Source organism: Anabrus simplex, chromosome 6, assembly GCF_040414725.1.
Source record: "Anabrus simplex isolate iqAnaSimp1 chromosome 6, ASM4041472v1, whole genome shotgun sequence".
Lineage (NCBI taxonomy): Eukaryota > Metazoa > Arthropoda > Insecta > Orthoptera > Tettigoniidae > Anabrus > Anabrus simplex.
The window spans coordinates 176271299-176291484 of record NC_090270.1 but is presented as its reverse complement, the minus strand read 5'-3'; the positions used below and the strand labels follow the sequence as shown (position 1 = coordinate 176291484).

The 20186-nt window shown below is 38.6% G+C and overlaps 1 protein-coding gene across 1 annotated transcript in view; it reads left to right on the top strand.

Moving 5' to 3' along the window:
• LOC136875627 (phospholipase A1) overlaps positions 1-20186 on the top strand; it is a 79026-nt gene that overhangs the window by 10095 nt on the left and 48745 nt on the right. Inside the window, exons 2-3 of the mRNA XM_067149168.2 lie at positions 6717-6879; positions 18270-18432. Coding sequence (XP_067005269.2) covers positions 6717-6879; positions 18270-18432 — 326 coding nt within the window. The remainder of the gene's footprint in view (positions 1-6716; positions 6880-18269; positions 18433-20186) is intronic.

Sequence of the window (20186 nt, the reverse complement as noted above, 5' to 3'; positions counted from 1 at the left end):
CTAGAGACCGAGATAAGAATTCATTTCTCATGAAGAATCAAATCAGTCATCAGTGACCTACATCTAGGGCAGTCGCGCAGGTGGCAGATTCCCCATCGATTGTTACCCTAGCGTTTTCTTAAATATTTTCGAAGAACTTGGGAATATATCGAATATTTCCCTTGATAATGTATTTCAATCCCTTACTTGTCCTATAAATGAATATTCGCCCCAATTTGTCCTCCTGAACTCCAGTTTTACCTTCATACTATGATGTCTCCTACCTTTAAAAGCTCCGCTCAAGCTTATTCTCCTACGAATGTCATTTCACGCCATATCACCACCGACAGCTCAAAAGATACCACGTAGTCGAGCATCTCGTCTCCTTAATCCCAATCCAAGGTTTGCAACATTTTTATAACACTACTCATTTGTCGGAAATCATCCAGAACAAACCGGGCTGCTTTCATTTGAATTTGTTCCAGTTCTCATATCAAGTAGTCCTGATGAGGGTTCAATACACTGGAGCCATACTCGAACTGCGGTTTTACCAGAGAATTATACACCCTCTCCTTCACATCCTTACTACAACCCCTAAATACTGTCATAAGCATGTGAAGAGATCTGTAAAATTTCTTAACTACCTCGTTAATATTTTACCACAATTAAGATCATTCCTTATTATTAACACCTAGGTATTTACATTGTTCCCCATGAGGTAATAACCCCCCCCCCCATCAATACAATAATTCAAACTTAGAGGACTTCTTCTCTAGGTGAAACTTACAACTTGACATTTCGTCCCAATTACATTCATACCATTGCCTGCTGTCCATCTCACTACATTGTTTATGTACCCCTTGCAACTCTTTTATTACTCTATACAGTATAACATGCTGCCGGCTGTCATTTCTTGATGGATACAGTACTTTTGCATCCATCTCTTGGCACAGGCCAGAGTAAAGTGTAGCTTCCACCGAAGCCCCAGTCAACATCCATGGCTGTGACAATATGGAAGTTGCTGACGTATAGGTAGTGCTGAGTAATGACATTCAGAGCATGACTAGTGTTATGAAACGTGCTGCTCATATGGTCAGTGGGGCTGCAACAGTACATTCTGACCCAGTGAGGAAAGCAATGGCAAACTACCTCACTCCTCATCTTGCCTAGTACGCCTCATTTTGATGCTGCCATTGGTTTTTGGGGGTTTACTTATACCCGCATAACCTTTGGTGGTGCTATTTGAGGATCCAGCCAGCCTCTGGGCTGATGACCTAACAGACAGACACAGTATAGCATCATCTGCAAATACCCTTATCTGTGATTCCAGAGCCTTACTTATATTATTTATATGTAATATAAGAAAAAATAAAGGTCCAATAATACTGCCCTGTGGGATCGTCGTCTTAATCATTATAGTATGAAATAAAACTCACCTACTCTAATTCTCTGAGTTCTTCTTTTTTTTCACTGGCACGACAGCCCTTTGTGGGCCTTGGCCTTCTGAAGAAGTTTTCCCCATTCTTCCCTGTTAAGTGCAGAGCTCCTCTAATTTTTGACTCCAATTATATTTACATCCACTCTCACCCCTTCTTCCCACCTTAACTTTGGTCTGCCAACTTTCCTGGTTCCTTCTGGTACTGCATTAAATATCTTCTTTATCATTCTGTCATTATCACGCAACACATGTCCTGCCCACTCCAACCTTCTGATCTTTATACAGTTAACAATGTTTGGTTCGTTATATAAATGATACAATTCATGATTATATCTTCTTCTCCAGACATTTTCTCCCGATGGCCCAAAAATTTGCCTCAAAATCCTTCTTTCAAATATACCGAGCTGTCTTTCATCAGATGTTGAGTGTGTCCAGGTATCAGCACCAGCAGTTCTATTTGTTAGTAATGCAGGCACCCATTCACCCAGTCTTTAATCCAGTCCAATTTCCCTCATTTTCGTCAGTAATCTTCCATGATCTACCAGTACAAGGTGAATCATCACTCGTGTACTGAGTGATGGAGCTGCTGGCAATTATTGTTTCAAAAAGTACAATTTCGAACAACCCCCGTTAACACTAATAAGGGGAAAAATAGGAAGAGCTCCGATCCTTAGAAGAATTACGGTATCGGCAAAAGATAGGGAAAGACCACGAAGGATGTGAAGGCCTCGGAACCTAATAGCGCCGGGATAGGAAGAAAGGGTTGATTAAGTGAGGTCGGATAAGAAAGAAGAAGGATAGAAGTCAATGTTTTCCGTTTTGTTTTACGTCACACGCGTGGCAAGTGTTTGTGAGCATCAAGTTACATAAGGAGTTTGTGGGCTTCTTGTGAATCATTTCCACTACTCTGACGTTTGCTTAGGTGTGATGTGTTTCTCTCAACGAGTCGCTTGCCCTTGCAACTGGCATGACACACTATACAGAAGCAAGCCACTGTACTGCAGTACGTGTTCTTACCTCATGTATTATCTTACATAAAAATACAACTTGCCATCACAGTACCTACAGTATATTCCTTATGGTCACGTTACAACATTCTTTTTCTTCCTGTATTAGAGCAAAGGGTACTAACGGCTTATGGGCAGATTTATAATGGTGAAATTAAGAGAATAGAGCAGAATATCAATAGAAAATAATCCGTAGTGTCATTCTAATAATTTAGTCGATTCAACTCCGTGGTTTAGTGATAACGTGTGTTTTACCCGAAGGCCCCGGGTTCGATTCCCGTACAGTCGAAGGATGTTAATCCATACCTCTCCATTCGTGGAACAGTAAGGCTACTATATTACTGAATTTGTTTCAGTTCAGAAAATGTCATTATCATTGTGATATATTGGTACCAAAGAAGTCACAACAATACGAAAATGCGCTTAACTTTCTTACATTATCGTATTTCATATGATTCTCTCTATCTGAAATGCTCTCGAGGCGTCATTCTGTCAAAGGTAGGAAAATATAGCCTGTTTTCGGTGAAGACGCGAAATTCTGTATGTATTAAGCTGAGGAGTTTCTGTTGAATATGAATTAGTTTTTCGATTTTTATGGCATTTCTGTCAATATATATAATACAAAATAGACTGTGAAGCGTTTCATGTTGTTCTAAAATTCTGCCACAATTTATTAACTATAAAACACTTCCTTTTATTATTATAGACGTCTTTGTTCGAAGGAACACTTATCAAATGACAAAACAAATTCTTGACGACACACAAAGAAACGTGAAAATAACAACAAGACCCCAAACGTATTTAGAGCAGACTATTTTGAAATGGGAGAGTGAAGAATAACAAAGGACAATTTCGAATAAGATGAACATTTCAAGCCGGAAATATCCTGGGCACTGTGACGTTCCTAACTCTCTTAATAATTTTACAAACATATAAAACTGCTTTAAAATTGAAAAATATGAAATCCTGAAATATCTGCATTTATATTGGAAATTATGACAATTAATATTCATTAAATAAAATACACAATCGTCGAACCCTGGACTCACACTTACTTCTTACCTGCTTACTTACACATACGTTATTTGAAGGGCGCCAGCTGCCATTCAGTGCAGCAATAATAGAATGAGAATCTTGACTATCTCTAGGGTGTGGGGTAATAAGCTTACTTTTGACAACATATCATATAAGTTCTGGGAAAAGGAGATTGGCGTTCGATTTCCCCATTAATTTTGAGGTTAAGATATTTTACTGTCATTGAAATAAAACTATGAATTCGTTTGATAGAACAAAATATATTCTTTAAATAATATATAAAAATAGTGTCTTGTTGCGATAAAACAGATGAGAATATGAAATTATGACATTGCAACTGAAAGAAACTAGGCATGAATTTGAATTCTTCTTGACCGGACATTTAACAATTTATACGAAATATTTCCCTCACTGATTCATTTGACTGTACCTTCAACACTTTTAGTGTAATTACGACGTATTCCTTTTATCTGGTGTTTACTGTAGATGTGTCACGCCTAACTTGGTGATACATCCTTGTGACTGCTTCTTCTCCATATCATCTGACTTCTTTGTAAGTCAATATGGTATTACCTCATGGCAGGTGGTATCCCTCTCTGACTCCATGTTAAGCCCTTGCGTCCGTGTCTTCAACTAAGTGAGCGACCAACTTTGGCCTCACTCTCTCAATGACCAATAATTAATGGCTCACTGAGTCTTCTCCATCTCTCGTTCACACTCGTTGACTGACCGACTGAGGCCTCTTCATCTCGTAGACTTCTTCACTGTTCAGCTTCCGTTTAACTAATAACTGACGCTACAAGATGTAGCCACCTTTTATAGACGTTTGTTGACACAGCTACGTAATCTCCAGAAATAACAATGACATACTCCCACAACGCCTCAAACTGTTGCATGTACTGGTGAAATCCCCTGGGGCGGCTGAGTCTCTGAGCGCATTGCTAAAAGCTCACGATGACGTAGCCATGACTTGGCAGAAATGTCAGCAGTATTGTACAATATAACAACGTCACATCCACATCTGATATATCGAAACTCTCACTGTACAGGTATTTAATGTTAATCTACATATACGTATATATGGATACACTCAATTACAAATACGCAAGCGACAAGCATTGCATAATGGAATTGAATAATAATTATAACAAAATAATAGTAATCTCACAGATAAAATAATAGTAATACGGACATAATGATAATAATACAATAATAATAATAAAATACAGATATTACCTTGTAACGGGATTTGAACCGTTACAGTACATACAGGTATATTTGGGCTGACTGCTGGAGTGTGGCTCACTCAGTCTCGCGAGACCAACTGAGGAGCAGGCTGATATGAAATGCAGTGGACTCGGTCGAAGAACCCAACCAAAAATTGAGGATATCACGCTAGACACGTGTCACTCGAATATCTGTAGGCCACCTGGCTGACCAGAAGTCGTCTTGATATGCTATGGTATTTCTGTGTTCTTTCCCACATCGTTGTGCCTAACTAAGGAGGGCGGTTGTACTTAGCAGATTAATTTGCTTTCTTCTCTTCCCAGAATGTCTTCACCCTCTCGCCGTTCTTCCGTCAGTGCAGAGGTGGTTCTAATCTTGCGTTTTTCAGCAAAATGATATTTGTTCACCAACGTTCCAAACCACATAATTTCACTTTTTATGCTGATTTCTTGAAGTCCGACTCATTGGCCGAATGGTCATCGTTGAGGCCTTCGGTTCAGAGGTTCCCGGGTCCGATTCCCGGCCGGATCGGGGATTTTAATCGCCTCTGATTAATTCTTCTGGCCCGGGGACTGGGTGTTTGTGTCTGTCCCAACACTTCATATTCACACAATACATTACACTACCAACCGCCACAGAAACAGGCAATAGTGATTACATCGCTCCATATAGGGTTGGCGTCAGGATGGGCATCCGGCCGTAAAACAGGCCCAAATACACATGTGCGACACAGTTTGCACCCGCAACCCCACAGAGGTGGTAAAACGGTAGTAGTAGTAGTAGTAGAAGAATAAGAATTAGAATAAGAAGAATATACTGATTTCTTAAAGGTCTCTTTCCATTACAGTTATCCAATTATTCTTGACTTTTATTGAGGAGACATAATTAAATATATTTTTAGGAAGTCCATTATTTGAGTACGGCCATAAAATTTCAGTCATCTTTTTCTAACATTTTCTCAGAATTCTGGTATAATTCAGGAGAGCTCCTGAGGTTTCGGGCCAAGGCGTAGGGGAGGAGAGGGGAGGGGTAGAAGCGGAGCAACTGTCAGAGAGCTAAAGTGGAGCGGAGGGATGTGGTAGTGGGAGTAACTGATGAGGAGATATATTACGTATGGTTTGAAATATAGAGTTGTTTTTAGGAGGTCTAATATTTTTAACCATTTGATTAAGAGATCAAGAACAATATTAGATTTCTCGGAAATTTCATTAAAATTATAGTTAGGGTTGAAATATTGATCGCAATGAATGAAACAATTTTTGACAATATTCATAACTGGCCCTTTGTTTGCTATTTGAAGTATTTTGAAGTTATGTTCTATGTCAGTGAGCTTATGATTAGCGTCGTGAATGTGTTGGCCTACAGCAGAAAACTTGTTATATCTTACTGCGTTGACGTGCTCTGAATGTCTGGTAGTGAAGCTACGTCCTGTTTGTCCCACGTAAGAGGCGCTGCAGTCATTACACTTGAATCTATAGATTCCGGATTTAGAAAATCTGTTAGAGGTATTGACATAAGCTGAATTGTGTATAATTTCTGTGCGTACTGGGCCAAACATATTTGTGAAGATTTTTTATTTCTTGTTGTTTTAGTTAGTGATCTGCCTCCAATGATCAAGGTTTCTGATGCGTATAGTGCTTCAGGCTTAATTACAGTATTATAGTATTTACAGTATTTAGCATTCTGAGATATTGATTTTTTGTTGTACCTGTTCCATGTGATTCTACAGGCTTTTTGTAATTTCTGTGTTTATTTATTTGTATGTTGTGTTAATTAATTCACGTTTGTAGCCCATGTTATCCAATACTGAGACTGTGCTCTTCATCACAAGGCAATTCATTATGCCTAGTACGGCACAATGATCTGTGCTCCCTTATTTTTCATTCCTATTTCCATAGTATGATTAAGCGAAATATACAGTATAATAGAATGATAAAGAAATAAGTGCGTTTACAGCTATTTCTTCCGAGGTTGGAAGTCTTGTTTAGTCTAATCACTTCAGAACATTTGTGTTTGTTCATTGTTTTCAGATCCGAGTTACCAGGTATGTTACCCCGAAGTGGGCTGCTTCTCAACAGGATATCCTTGGAACAGGACAGTGGACAGGGAGAACAACACATTTTTCACTCCCAAGATTGCGCCACCACCGAGATCACCTCAGGAACTCAACAATAGCATAACGCTTTTCAACAGGTAGCTAAGTCTACAAGTATAGCTGGCAGTATTCAGTGTTACGACATGCCAGATACACTTAAGAATATTTCCCCCTTATGACTACATCCTCCCCACTTTGATTTAATATGCTCGTTCTTTTTTACCAACAGAGTATGATCAAATCAGATCAGTATAGCTTGCGCTATTGCGACGTAAAGATGGCCGCGCCACTCTCTGTTAGCACCAAGGAAGAACAGCTTTCTGTAACCCGTTTTTTGTGGTCTGAGGGTGTACCAGGAGCGGAAATTCATAGAAGACCTTCAGAAGAATACGGGGACAATGTTTTGCCACAGCGAAGTATTTACCAGTGGAATGAACAGTTCAAAAGGGGTCGTACGAGCGTGAAGGATGAGGAAAGATTCGGGCGTCCATCTGCAGCCGTAACTGATGCCGATATTGAACAAGTGCGTGATATGACTCTGAATAACAGACGAGTGACTGTTGATGACGTGGAAAACCATGCACATTAGCCATGGTTCTTCCTTGGTGCAAACAGAAAGTGGCGGGCTATCTTTACGTCGCAGCAGCGCAAGATGTACTGAAACCTACCACAGACCTAGACAACGGTGCCATCTAGAGGCTGGTGAACACGCAACACCATAGAGCCAACCTAAAGACAATTAGTGAAAAATTGCAGAAATTATTGACTTGCCTACGTATTCGAGCTCTTGCCTTTTCAAGCGTGAAATTACCAGCGTTTCGCCTCTAGCCGCCAGTGTCTTGGAGAAATATGGAAATCCAACTCATGAACTTCCTGCCTTACTGGGGCGAAAAGCTGAAAATTCTACGACTGAAATTACTTGAATACAATGATGTCCATTCTTCTTCTTTTTCCTTCCCTTCTTCTGGTTCTTCAGCTAATGACATTGTACAAAGATATGATCGACTATATACAAGAAGTAGCTTCGTCGGATGAGTCTCTGCCAGCTGTTTCGAGCTGACGGTAGGGTTCTAATATGATATAGGTACCAAGTGTCCACTTGGCATGGGCCAGATCCGCTGATAAACCTGAACAGGTCGTTGAACTGCTTGGTGACCACTTAAAGCCTTTTATGGAGTTTGACTTTACGTCAATACCACATATCATTTTATTCTTCCAGAAAGCATGCTTTCTTTGTACCGGTATGAGTGGTTCAGGTGGTTGAGCGCTTGGTTTCTGAGCTCAAGTTAGCACGTTTGATCCCAGATGAGACAGATTTTGTTTGAAGGTGCTCAAAACGCCAGTCTCATGCCTGCAAATTTATTAGCACGTAAAAGAACCACAGTGGGATAAAATTTCCAACATCTCAGCGTCTCCGAAGCTCGAAAAATGGTTAGGAAATAGGATTTTGAACTATATTGAAAACTGTACTCCTGCGATTTGAAAGCATTTTGTGTTTTTAGCCGTGACACTATCCTACTGACAGATGAAATAGAACAGTGTAGTAGGCCGGTTCAGTACAGAGCAGCGACTTGATGGCTTCTCTGTTTCCTGTAATTGTTTTCCGGACACATATGGGTATCTTCATACTGTCCTGAAGGACTTTCTCTACGTAACTGCATATCTACCAAAGAAAATTTCACTGAAATTTAAGTAGAAGAACCAGGTTTAGCTGATTAGAACCAACAGTTATACTGTCACCGTCCAATCAATCATGTCTGTCAAACAGACAGGCGAACACTGCGAAAATGCATTACAGTGTAGATAAGTTGATTACTTGGGGATCATTAAATGAAAAAGAATAACCTATTCAAAGGACTTAATGAACCAAGCACTCAACTGAATAATATCAGCTGTACTAAAATTAAATGTGCAGTATATTCTAACATGAAATGTAAGCCTTGTGTCTGATATTGAGCTCTTGATCCTTTAGAGAGTATGCAAGAAAATGAAGACTGATGCGACTTTATGGGAGGAAATGGTGATGATGCTGAATTTTAGTTACAACTCCAAATGCACTGCTCTGTAGAAGAAAACATTGATACGAAGGTGGTGTAACTGTAAATAAGACTTTAGAATTGGCTGTGATCACGATATCAACTATTATTATTATTATTATTATTATTATTATTATTATTATTATTTTACAATTTGCTTTACGTTGAACCGACTCCGATAGGTCCTATGGCGACGACGGGTAGGAAAAGGCTAAATGTGGGAAGGAAGCGACTGTGGCCTTAATTAAGGAACAGTCCCAGCATTTGCCTGGTGCGGAAATAGGAAACCCAGGAAAATCATCTTCGAACCCACTATCTCCCAAATGGAAGCTAACAGCTACGTGATGCATGTATTATTGTTCACACAATCAGTGAACAAGATCTAAACGTGTCTGTTTCGCAAAACGTGATTATTCGCATAAATATTCAAATTTTAGCATGTGAAGATGTTAAAGATGTATAAATCTTGCGTTGACAGTTCAGCACTGTTACACGATCGAAGGCTGAACTATACAAGTGGGAAAAGCTCGTTCGTGAAGTTCGGGCAGTAACTTTTAACCTCACTAATACACATCGTCCCAGAATCTGCCACATAAATATTGAGGATTCACAATTCTTGGCACCCATCTTGAAGTGATTCGTCTAAACCCAACTCTATAATGATTGCGCAATTCCGTAATTTATATAACTTGCTGCTCTAATTTCTTAAAGACGTACTTTTTTACTACTTGTTTTACGTCGCACTAACACATACATGGTTTTCGGCGATGGAAGGATGGGGAAGGGCTAATATTGGGAAGATACCAGCCGTGGCCGTAATTGAGGTATAGCCCCAGCATTAAAACTTACTCATGTGTCCTCGTGAAAGAAGTTTGAACTTTTCAAGCAACAAACAAACGTATCTGACTGTTACATGATATGTCGGTTTGCTCCATACGTCTGGCAGTGTGATACGCATGACAACCTCCTTCAGCATTCACACGTGATTTCGGCGACTATTCCTCATACAACACGAAAAACACGGCTGACAATCTCTACTGTCATTTTTCAATTTAGAGGCACAAAGTCTATAAAGATTGCATACTTCCATTTCTTTGGAAATTTCACTATTGAAGAGTGAATTAAAAGTTTGTAGACCGGGCGAGTTAGCCGTGCGGTTAGGGGTGCGCAGTTGTGAGCTTGCATCCGGGAGATAGTGGGTTCGAACCCCACTGTCGGCAGCCCTGAGGATGGTTTTCCGTGGTTTCCCATTTCCACATCAAGCAAATGCTGGGGCTGTACCTTAATTAAGGCCACGGACGCTTCCTTATCACTCCTAGCCCTTTCCTATTCCATCGTCACCAAAAGACCTCTCTGTGTCGGTGTGACGAAAAGCGTATTCTAAAAAAATATAAAAATGAAACTTTGCAGTGAAGTCTCGGTCTCTATCTTAATTTCAGAAGATTAGATCACCGTACAGACATACTCAAAAATTACCACACTGTAAATCATTTCAGATACGCAACATTCTTTCTGAAGCCTACCTCATTTACTGCACATGGCTAGAATATCCATCGCAATACCCTCTGGCACCTTCGTCCATCGTCTATTTGCGCAGACTCATGGTCAAAACTTTCCCCTGGTGGTTTACTTGCCATTAATGATCCATTTTCGAAATCAATTGCATTCCATCTACCTGCCGTTTCCTGGATGAAGCTTAACAAAATTCGCTGCAGTATTGGATGGATTATCTCTGCCCTATATTGATGGGACTGTGGCGCTGATAAGCAAAGTGCCAGGCATATCATGACTGAATGCTCCCAGTCATCATTCTTTGGCCGTTTGGGGAAGCTTAATGACAGGGCTGCGCGGGTATACAAAATATTATTCGCATGATCCGCATCTCCGAATGGTTATCAGCGCATTTTGTAAATATTTAAATACAGTATATTATACCCAAGTTATTGAAGCGGATGGATCTGTTAACACAATACAATGAGCGGGATACTGGCACCAGACCCCCTACAGTCACAGGTTTATGGGAGATTTTCTCTTGCGAAAACTACAGACGAATTGAGCTTTATTCTTTCCTTCCGTTAATTGCGGACAGGAGCCAGGTAGGCTCAGGTCAGATTTACGGCTTTATGGCACCGAGGCTCTTTATATATCACCATTCCCTCATACCACTGTCAAGGGTCACCTAACCACAAGCAAAAATAAGAGTATACCTGAATGAAAATTAACTTCATTATTTAGAAACTAGCTGAGGTACCCGGGCTTCGCTACGAAATTCTACATTGCATACAGATTTCTAAATGAAGTAGTATACACGTTGTGAAGAAGATTTTATTACATAGCTCTTAGCGTTACTGGAGAAACACGACGGGAAGGTCGCCACAGGTCGTTTCTCATGTGAAGACCATTTTAGGGAGTTTTAATTGTATTGGCAGGCCCTCTTGCCTATTACCAGCCACAATCTAGTTGAGGAGTTTTCATAATGATCGCAGGTCCCCTTGACTACTGCCAGTCACAACTGAGTTGGAAGTTTTTCATTATAATGGCATAAAGGCAATTATTAGGGAGGCAATAGAATCGAAGAAGAGAAGAAAAGGAGACACTACACCAAAGCTTATTCCAATTAAAATAAAACAATGTCTTCAGTATTATTGTTACAATACAATATTAACAGACTGGAATGTCGCGGTTAAAAGCAATGCTCGATCAAATTCAAAGCGATAAAGTTTCTCACTTTTCACGAACAGTACTGTACTACGCTCTCGTTCAAACCATGCCACGATCCACAGCTGGAATGACCCTGAACACTGCTCTGCCGATGTACGTGAAGTGAGCAATCTCCCAATTCTTAAAACAAGAACACGTATAATATCATGGACAAGAATAGCTGGAAAACTGTGGTGAACCAGTGTGTCGCATACCAGTAGGTATCAGACCATGCGTGAACCAGAGGAATTGCATGCTAAACATAAAAGAAACTTACCCTTCCCAGTTACTTCCCGCCAATATTTAGGCAGGCTGTTCTATTCGAGTAGCTAACTCCCTTAGCTTATGTAGCACGCAGCAGTAGAGGTGTGACAAACGGTTACTTTTGTGTAACTGTTACATCTGCCACTGCTACAATAAAGTAACTGTGAAAAGTAGCAGTTAAAAATAACGTCCAACGTTACTCACCTTTTAAATGGTCACGGCTTCAAGCTTGCCTCCTTACAGCTGTGTTGCGAAGTCCCATTCATCCACTCGCACATGCGCGCACGCATCACTACGCTGTTGAAAGTCGGTGCAGCAAAACAAACATTCCTATTGGTTATAAAGTTAACGAGAGGCAGGCAACGGATGAAATGAGAAGACAACATAGCGTCTTTTCTGAAATACAGAGGAATGAGTTTGACAATGCCCCGATCAAGGATAGAAGACAAGAAAACATGATTATCAGTCTGCCAAACCTCAACACAATCCGGTACAAGAGGACTGATTAAGTAAAATGAAGTAATGTTATGTTATCTATAATATCAATATGGAAAGTTAGCGTACTAATTTATTTATGGTACAAGAAAAATTAAACGGGTGAAACGTACAATAATATTATAATGTAGATAGCCCTGCGCGATGTATGATTCAACGATTACCCCTAATATGCCGTAACAGTTTACACTTTAGTTACCAGATGACAGCAGCAACTTAAACAAATACACTATAGAGTATATTATACACTGTTACTAGTGACAGTTCTCACTTCCCAGTTACTGTTTTCACTAGTACGTTGTTCTGTTGTCCTTACACGGTAAACCGATATTTTTGTCCTCGTTACATTTGTAACAGTGACAGGCATGTAACTGTTACATTTGTAACAGCGACAGGCATGTAACTGTGACAAAGTAACTGCTACGTTGTCTTTCAGTATCTCTACGCAGCAGTAACGCCATCTCTGACATATGCGGCAGCAGTAGAGACAGAGCGCATCACGACAAACAATAACCAATGCAATGCTATTGTTGATTAGTTGTATGGGCTTTCAATATTGTAGGCCCTCACATTTATTTTTCTTCCGACCCTCTGAAATCAGCGCATCGAATATAAAGGGAGTTCCTCCTCCTTTCATGACTTCCTCTTATTTTATTCTTCAAGCGATCATTCCTTTGTGACTCATTTTCCCATTTCCGTAGTCATCTTCACAATTATCCTTGTCGATTTGGACTGATGACCATAACCTTATACAATCGCAAAAGAAACCACCACATCGCCAGTTAACGCGAATTAACAACATCTTCATGTTAACTGTGTTCGTTGTTGCTATGGACTAAGCAACAACAATCTTGGTTCATCTGAGAATTGAAGGTTAGGCCTTCCCCTAAACTACAATTTCACCCATTTATAGCCCACATCGTAGTGCCTTTTTCCCGACTTTATATGCCGATTTTCGTTCAATTCGGTCGAGACATTTACTCGTAGCTCGGGGGTTTAATATGGACTACGCAACAAGCATGTAAATCACGAAAATCTCGGTTACTATAGCCGGTATGGCAAACATGTATAGGATATAAATGATCTAAAAATTGTATTTTATGTAACTTATTACGTATAGATCCAATAATAACATAGATATTTGAGAAATACATATTAGGTTTCCCCTAAACTGGCATTTCACCCAGAGTGGTTAAAACCTTTCTCTTTTTTTGCTAGTTGCTTTTACGTCGCACCGACACAGATAGGACTTATGGCGACGATGGGACAGGAAATGGCTAGAAGTGGGAAGGAAGCGGCCGTGGCCTTAATTAAAGTACAGCCCCAGCATTTGCCTGCTGTGAAAATGGGAAACCACGGAAAACCATTTTCAGGGCTGCCGATAGTGGGGTTCGAATCTACTATCTCCCGAATACTGGATACTGGCCGCACTTAAGCGACTGCAGCTATCGAGCTCGGTAAAATCATTTATAGACTAGATTGTATTGCCTTACTTTCCGACTTTACATACCGATTTTCACTAAATATTCTCCAGCTATTTTCTCGTGATGCGCGTACAGACAGACAGACAGACAGACATGAAGAAAAATTAAAAATTCCATTTCCTTCTTATCGTGGATATGACCAATACAGAAATACCATTATTTTTAAAAAATCTGAGCTATGTACAGCCAAATGAATAAATTAATTAAATTATCAGTTTCAATGTGTGAATAATAATAATAATAATAATAATAATAATAATAATAATAATAATAATAATAATAATAATAATAATAATAATAATAATAAAGGAGAAGGAAGTAAAAGTCAATCTTAAGTCTTTCAATGATACAAGTCTTCATAATTGTTGTAAATCAGATAATTAATTGACCACAGGGTTAAGTTAAATCCATAATTATTGCTGACCGACTGGAGATAATAATAATAATAATAATAATAATAATAATAATAATAATAATAATAATAATAATAATCCAAATTTTGAAGATAAACGGATAGATTTCACGATTTTGATGTAAATGGGCTGGAGAGCTTAAGTCTATTGGCAGGCAATCATGTTTTAAATATAGAATGATATTACAGGTTTAAGTAAGGAACCATTGCTGACTGGCCGAGACAGACATGTTGAAATGTATTGTTATCTAGAGGCCCGGAATGAAATATGGAAAGATGACTACAAGTATGAAATCGAATCCCTGAATATAATTAAGAAGTAAAAGAATAGAGTCTAGGGGACCACGTAGCGTATATCAAATGAATTTCGTCTTATGGTTAAGAGGACCACAAAGTGAATCTGTGAAGTTACTTAGCTCAAGTGAATTACAGCAAGTCTACGTTGAAATAATGAGAGAAATATAGGAAATGACGTTATTAGCTCAAGTAAAGGGAGCTCAAATCTACGTTGAAAGATGTATGAGAAGGAAAGGCTGGATGTGCTAGTGAACTTATTAGCTCAGGTGAATTGGAGCTCAGGTCTACGTCGATAAAGATAACTGAAGGAAAGTGTTGAATACACAAAATATAGCCGGGATGATGAGATACTCAGAGATACTCCAATGAAGGGGCCGAGATAAATCACGAAACCGTTGAGCGAGCTAGCAATGGGACAGGAGTTATGTTGTGATTGTCGAGGAAATGATTTAATTTCTAGATTAAAATTTTGTGTTATGAGTAAATGAATTACTTAGATTGATTGCCACCAATAGCACTTCAGCGTCTGTCAAAGGTAACAGTAAAATTATAACCGTGTGAGTTTAATTAATCATGGACTTAATTTGTTTTGGTATAGCGCGAGGACTTGTTTATTCAGTAATAATAACCCAATTTGATTAACCGTGATTAAAACCAGTTCGCGTGGAAGGTACGCGGATATCAGATCATTTAATTGAATTCATTATAGGCGTAGTTTAGGCTTGTCTGTGTGTTTGATTTTCCTTTGTTTTTAATGAACAATATGTTGACAGCGTTGTGTAATATTTGTAAATATGAATTTCAAGTAGAATTGTTTATAGTTAGTAGGATTACAAGGACAGTCGTCTATGAATCACAGAATGTTCTTTACGCTACAAAAGGCACTGCAAAATAGACGGAATGGTCACCACTACAAATTTACGTAAATTAGGATTGAATCATGCAAATGAACCGACCTTGGATTGCATGCTGATATAAATTAATGCCGCAAAATACAATTTAACAAGGTGATTTAAGAATAAAGACAGCCATAAGAGGTAACTTTCAGCCACTTGGAGATAATAGTGTGTCGAGGTTTATAACAATAATAAGAGAAGTAAGGTCTCAACTGGAGAACAGTACGTTCATAGTCTAAATTTTGATTTAAAATTATTTTCTAGGTAACATTTGAGTTGTTTGACCAGTTTGGAGGTTCATGATTTGAGAGTGTGAAGTTATGTAACTATTTGAGTTGTCGCAGCTAAATACTAATTGATTGGTTAATTATTTCATTTCAATTGATTCTAAATCAGGTTGTAATGTCAATTTGAGACTTGAATTTGTAATAGTATGAGTCTAGCCTAGATTGCTAGAAGATTTTTAGTAGACTTTATTGCATTAGCGTCCTTTCGACAAGTTTGTGTTAATCCATTTTGTTTTGTTGTTTAATTTGGAATTAATCCATTTGGTTGTTTGTTTAATTTAAACGAATCCAGGAGTTCTTTTCCTAGTTAATCCCATTAAATCCAGTTATTTTGTTAATTATTTTCACTTAATTCTGTTTATTGCAATTAAAGTTAAAATTTAAAGGTTTGCTTAATTTCGTTTGCTTTTGTTAATAAATTCTATTCATTTAATTTGAATCAGTCTTGGGTAAAGTTATCTGTAGCTAGCTTGACCCGTAGTTATTTCTTTCCACCCCACCCCCCACATCAGCCCTAGTACGAGGAAACAATGGACGCACAGCACCCGAGGTAAAAGTCTACGTGAGCGGTGAGTATTTTTATTTTTCAGCAGCAACCGAGGCAAGAGTCTACAAGAGGATTACTGCCACGCATGCCTTGAAAAGGGCACAATAGGTTATCAGCAAAATTGTCCGCACTCGCATACAGTTTGCATCCGCCAAGACACTAACTTCGCGGATATCCGCATTTGTGTAAGGCTCTAGCTATAGAATATCTACGGACCTTGCACCAATGGGAGGAAAATGATGACTGAAACCAAACCAAACCCCATGGCACTACAGCCCTTGAAGGGCCTTGGCCTACCAACCCACCGCTGCTCAGCCCGAAGGCTTGCAGATTACAAGGTGTCGTGTGGTCAGCACGACGAATCCTCTCGGCCGTTATTCTTGGCTTCCTAGAGAGGGGCCGCTATCTCACCGTCAGATAGCTCCTCAATTCTAATCACGTAGGTTGAGTAGACCTCGAACCAGCCCTCAGGTTTAGGTAAAAATCCCTGACCTGGCCGGGAATCGAACCCAGGGCCTCCGGGTGAGAGGTAGGAACGCTACCCCTACACCACGGGGCTGGAAAAATGATGACTGACCTACTTGAAATTTTAACACTTGCAATTCATTTTTTACACATTTCTAACGTAAGCATCGTGCGATAAATAAATAATACGCTCCTCAAAGAATTAGTCTCTAATTATGCTTTCGTTTAACCTATACGATCTCTATGATATTCTGATCGCACATATAGCGACTGTGAAATACAGTGGGCAGGAAGTAAGCAAGCAGTTTAAAGCTTCATTTCTTCTAGCTTGATAGTTTCAATCAGTTTTAAAAGTGCTCGATTTCCCACGCATTTTACTGGAATATTATTTCTTTTGTAGCCAACGTACTATGAAGATTTTTACCCAAATTTTGAGAACGTATTTGGTTTCTAAGGTAAACAGTGACATACTGTCAAATTTCGATAGTGATGTACTGGACATTCTTACAAAGGAAGTTCGAAATGCTATTAGCGACAGGAAGGAAGCATTCCAGGAGTCGAGCAGGCTGTGGTGCAACAGTTTAAAACATTCAAAAAAGAAGATCATATTTAATGGTGCTCGGTGTATAAATGCCTACAGCAAACACACATTTCAGATGAATGGGATGCCGCTGTCATGATTTGGAAGTGGAATAGAAATTTATTAAAGCATTAGGTCCGGTCTGTTAATCTACTTTTAGTGATGTACAGATTAAAAAATAATAATTTCATCATAAATCGCATGAAAAATCCCTGGATTTTCCACAGAGTAAGAACAAGCTGGATATCGAAGTGGGGGATTTAAAAATCTTGAATGACATCACAGAAAGAAATTGTGAATATAATTTTCCTCCCTGTCAATGGTTTAATGATTTCGAGAGAGGTTTAGACTCACCACGTGTTAAGCACGTTTTGAAAGACTTCTTAATGTAAACGCTAAAGCTGTTTTTATACAGACCATCAAGTCCTTTCATTCATTCATTCATTCATTCATTCATTCATTCATTCATTCATTCATTCAATCGTTCGTTTCAGCCAACAAGAGATCACGGCATTTCAGCTGTCTCCTGCCCGGGCTTTAACATTTGCCCAGTACTCCCGCATTCGTTGCCGGTGTTGCTTCTTTCTTTCTTTCTTTCTTTCTTTCTTTCTTTCTTTCTTCGGTCCACGCTTTCCCTTTTTTCAGCTTCGGCTTTTCTTGGAAACTCTTAAGGCCATTATTATTATTATTATTATTATTATTATTATTATTATTATTATTATTATTATTATTATTATTATGTGCAGCTTTCCGGTTGTTGTAGTAATACACCAGACTGATGAGAACCAGGGGGGCGTGATAGCCGACTGGCGTTTTAACTAGCTTCTATTGCTCAATTCTCGGCCAGTGCATGTAAAATGCTTGAAATGAGAAGTTACATCCTTGTGGTTCAGATTCCACTTAAGACTGGAGATCACATAAAATTGCAGTCTTGTTCGCTTTTCTTTGAAACAAACCAAATAGTTGCTAGGAAATTCTTTTCGTATCCACAGTGTTTTAATATATATTCCTCTGTTACTTCGCAGGAAGACCGGATTTCAAGACGGAATTTTAATCTACCGGAAACAAGCGTTGGGAAACCTCAATCAGCTGAACATTGAAAAGAAGATAATTATGATCCCTCATGGCTATGACGGATTTATCAATAACATCTTCCTGCTTGACATGAGGGAAGCCATTCTAAAGAAGGTAATATTACCACTTTGCTTATAGCATTCCATTTCATTTGAGGAATGAACATGATCAAATATTCTTCTCCTTCTTCTTCTTTACAATGTAATGATTAGGCTTGTAACCTGCTTCGGGTTCATATTTTCCATCTCCCAGGACTTTCAGTATATCTCTCCTCTTTTATCACTATGGTTAACTTACTTTTTAAAAATTAAATTAATTTAATTATAAATTTGTTTCGTCACGGCGCAAATCATACTGTACTTTACAGTACGTTCAGTGAGAAAACGTCCATTCATTAACGTTTTATTTTTTATTTTAATTTGTTTAAACTGGTAAGTTCTTCAGAAATTCTTGCAAGGGGAGGAAAGAGGAAGTCATTTAGATAAGTTCCAGGTTTCAAGCATTTAAACAGAAAGAAACATAAATGTTTATACATTTCTAAATATTTGAGTGTGATTTTATCGAACCTGATGATGTTCTTTCAAGGGCGAAACATACCATTCTATTTTAATTAAGTTGTTTCTTGTTTGGGTTTAATACTGATGATGATGACGATGATGCATGTTGTTTAAAGGGGCCTAACATCGAAGGTGATCGGCCCCTGATGAAACGAGATGGACGACATGATATGATATGACAACTACAATTTTAAAATATATCCACTGACTGGAGGTAAAGAAAAATGGTGATGAAAAATGAGGTTAAAACAATCAGTGGACCTAATTCGCAATGCCTTATTTCTAACAGAATAATAGCAAATACAGGTGACAAAGGAGTAAGTCATTGCCTGGAAGTAATGATATATATATAACTCAAGTTATAAGTTAAAATAACATATTAAAATTCGCAACACGAACTAAAATAAAGTCAACGGGATAAAAGTGCAGTTAACACTAGGCGGGTTTAATACTGTTACCATATGTTTCCTTGCAGGTACTTTATACATTTATTACTCAAAGTTAGTTTCAGAAGACTGGAGAACCTAACAGTTAAATTCAGTCGAAAATGAAAAGAGATGGCTTCAGATATTGTAAAAAATATCTTGATTTTTGTTCGTGTCTTGCTATGAAAGACGTACGAGGAGTGTACATAAGGTTATGTTGTTATAAAACATAGAAATTAATGTTATTTGAATCAGCGAACTGTCCACTAAGCTACCAGAGTCGTAAGCCTTGTCCTCTGGTCCTGCATTAATGAAGGTAATACGAATTTAATTATTTACTATGCTATATGCGATATTTACCTGCTGGAAATGCATTAACCTATATATTACTCAGTATTGTGCTGGAGGCACATTACTTGAGTTAGTAATGCAGAGACTACATTTTCTGCTGTAGATGAGTACGGAAACACAGTGCTGTTATCAGGCGGAGAAAAAATAAACATGGTTAAGTTTTATGTTCCTTGATTCATGATCTCTCGTACTATCCGTGTTTACATTACTGTAAACAGGAGTTCAACCAATCATAGACTATTTGTGATAAAACCGTGTGGAAAGTGTCATTTTCCGTACTCTTTTGGGTACGAGAAGTTGGCAATTACGTCACAGTAGGAAATAAAGTATTCTCCCGATCTCTGTCGATAATCATCAGTGAGAATTGTCGTTATGGGGGTGATATTCAGTTCATCTCTCATAATTTAGGAAAATATCTAGTCTTGTGTACCATTGCACTGATATTAGGTACTTCATTTCTACCATCAATATTATAGCGTAATATTTCAGGTTTGGGCAGCCGGGAAGAGTGTCTGACCCCAACATGAAGGCCCCA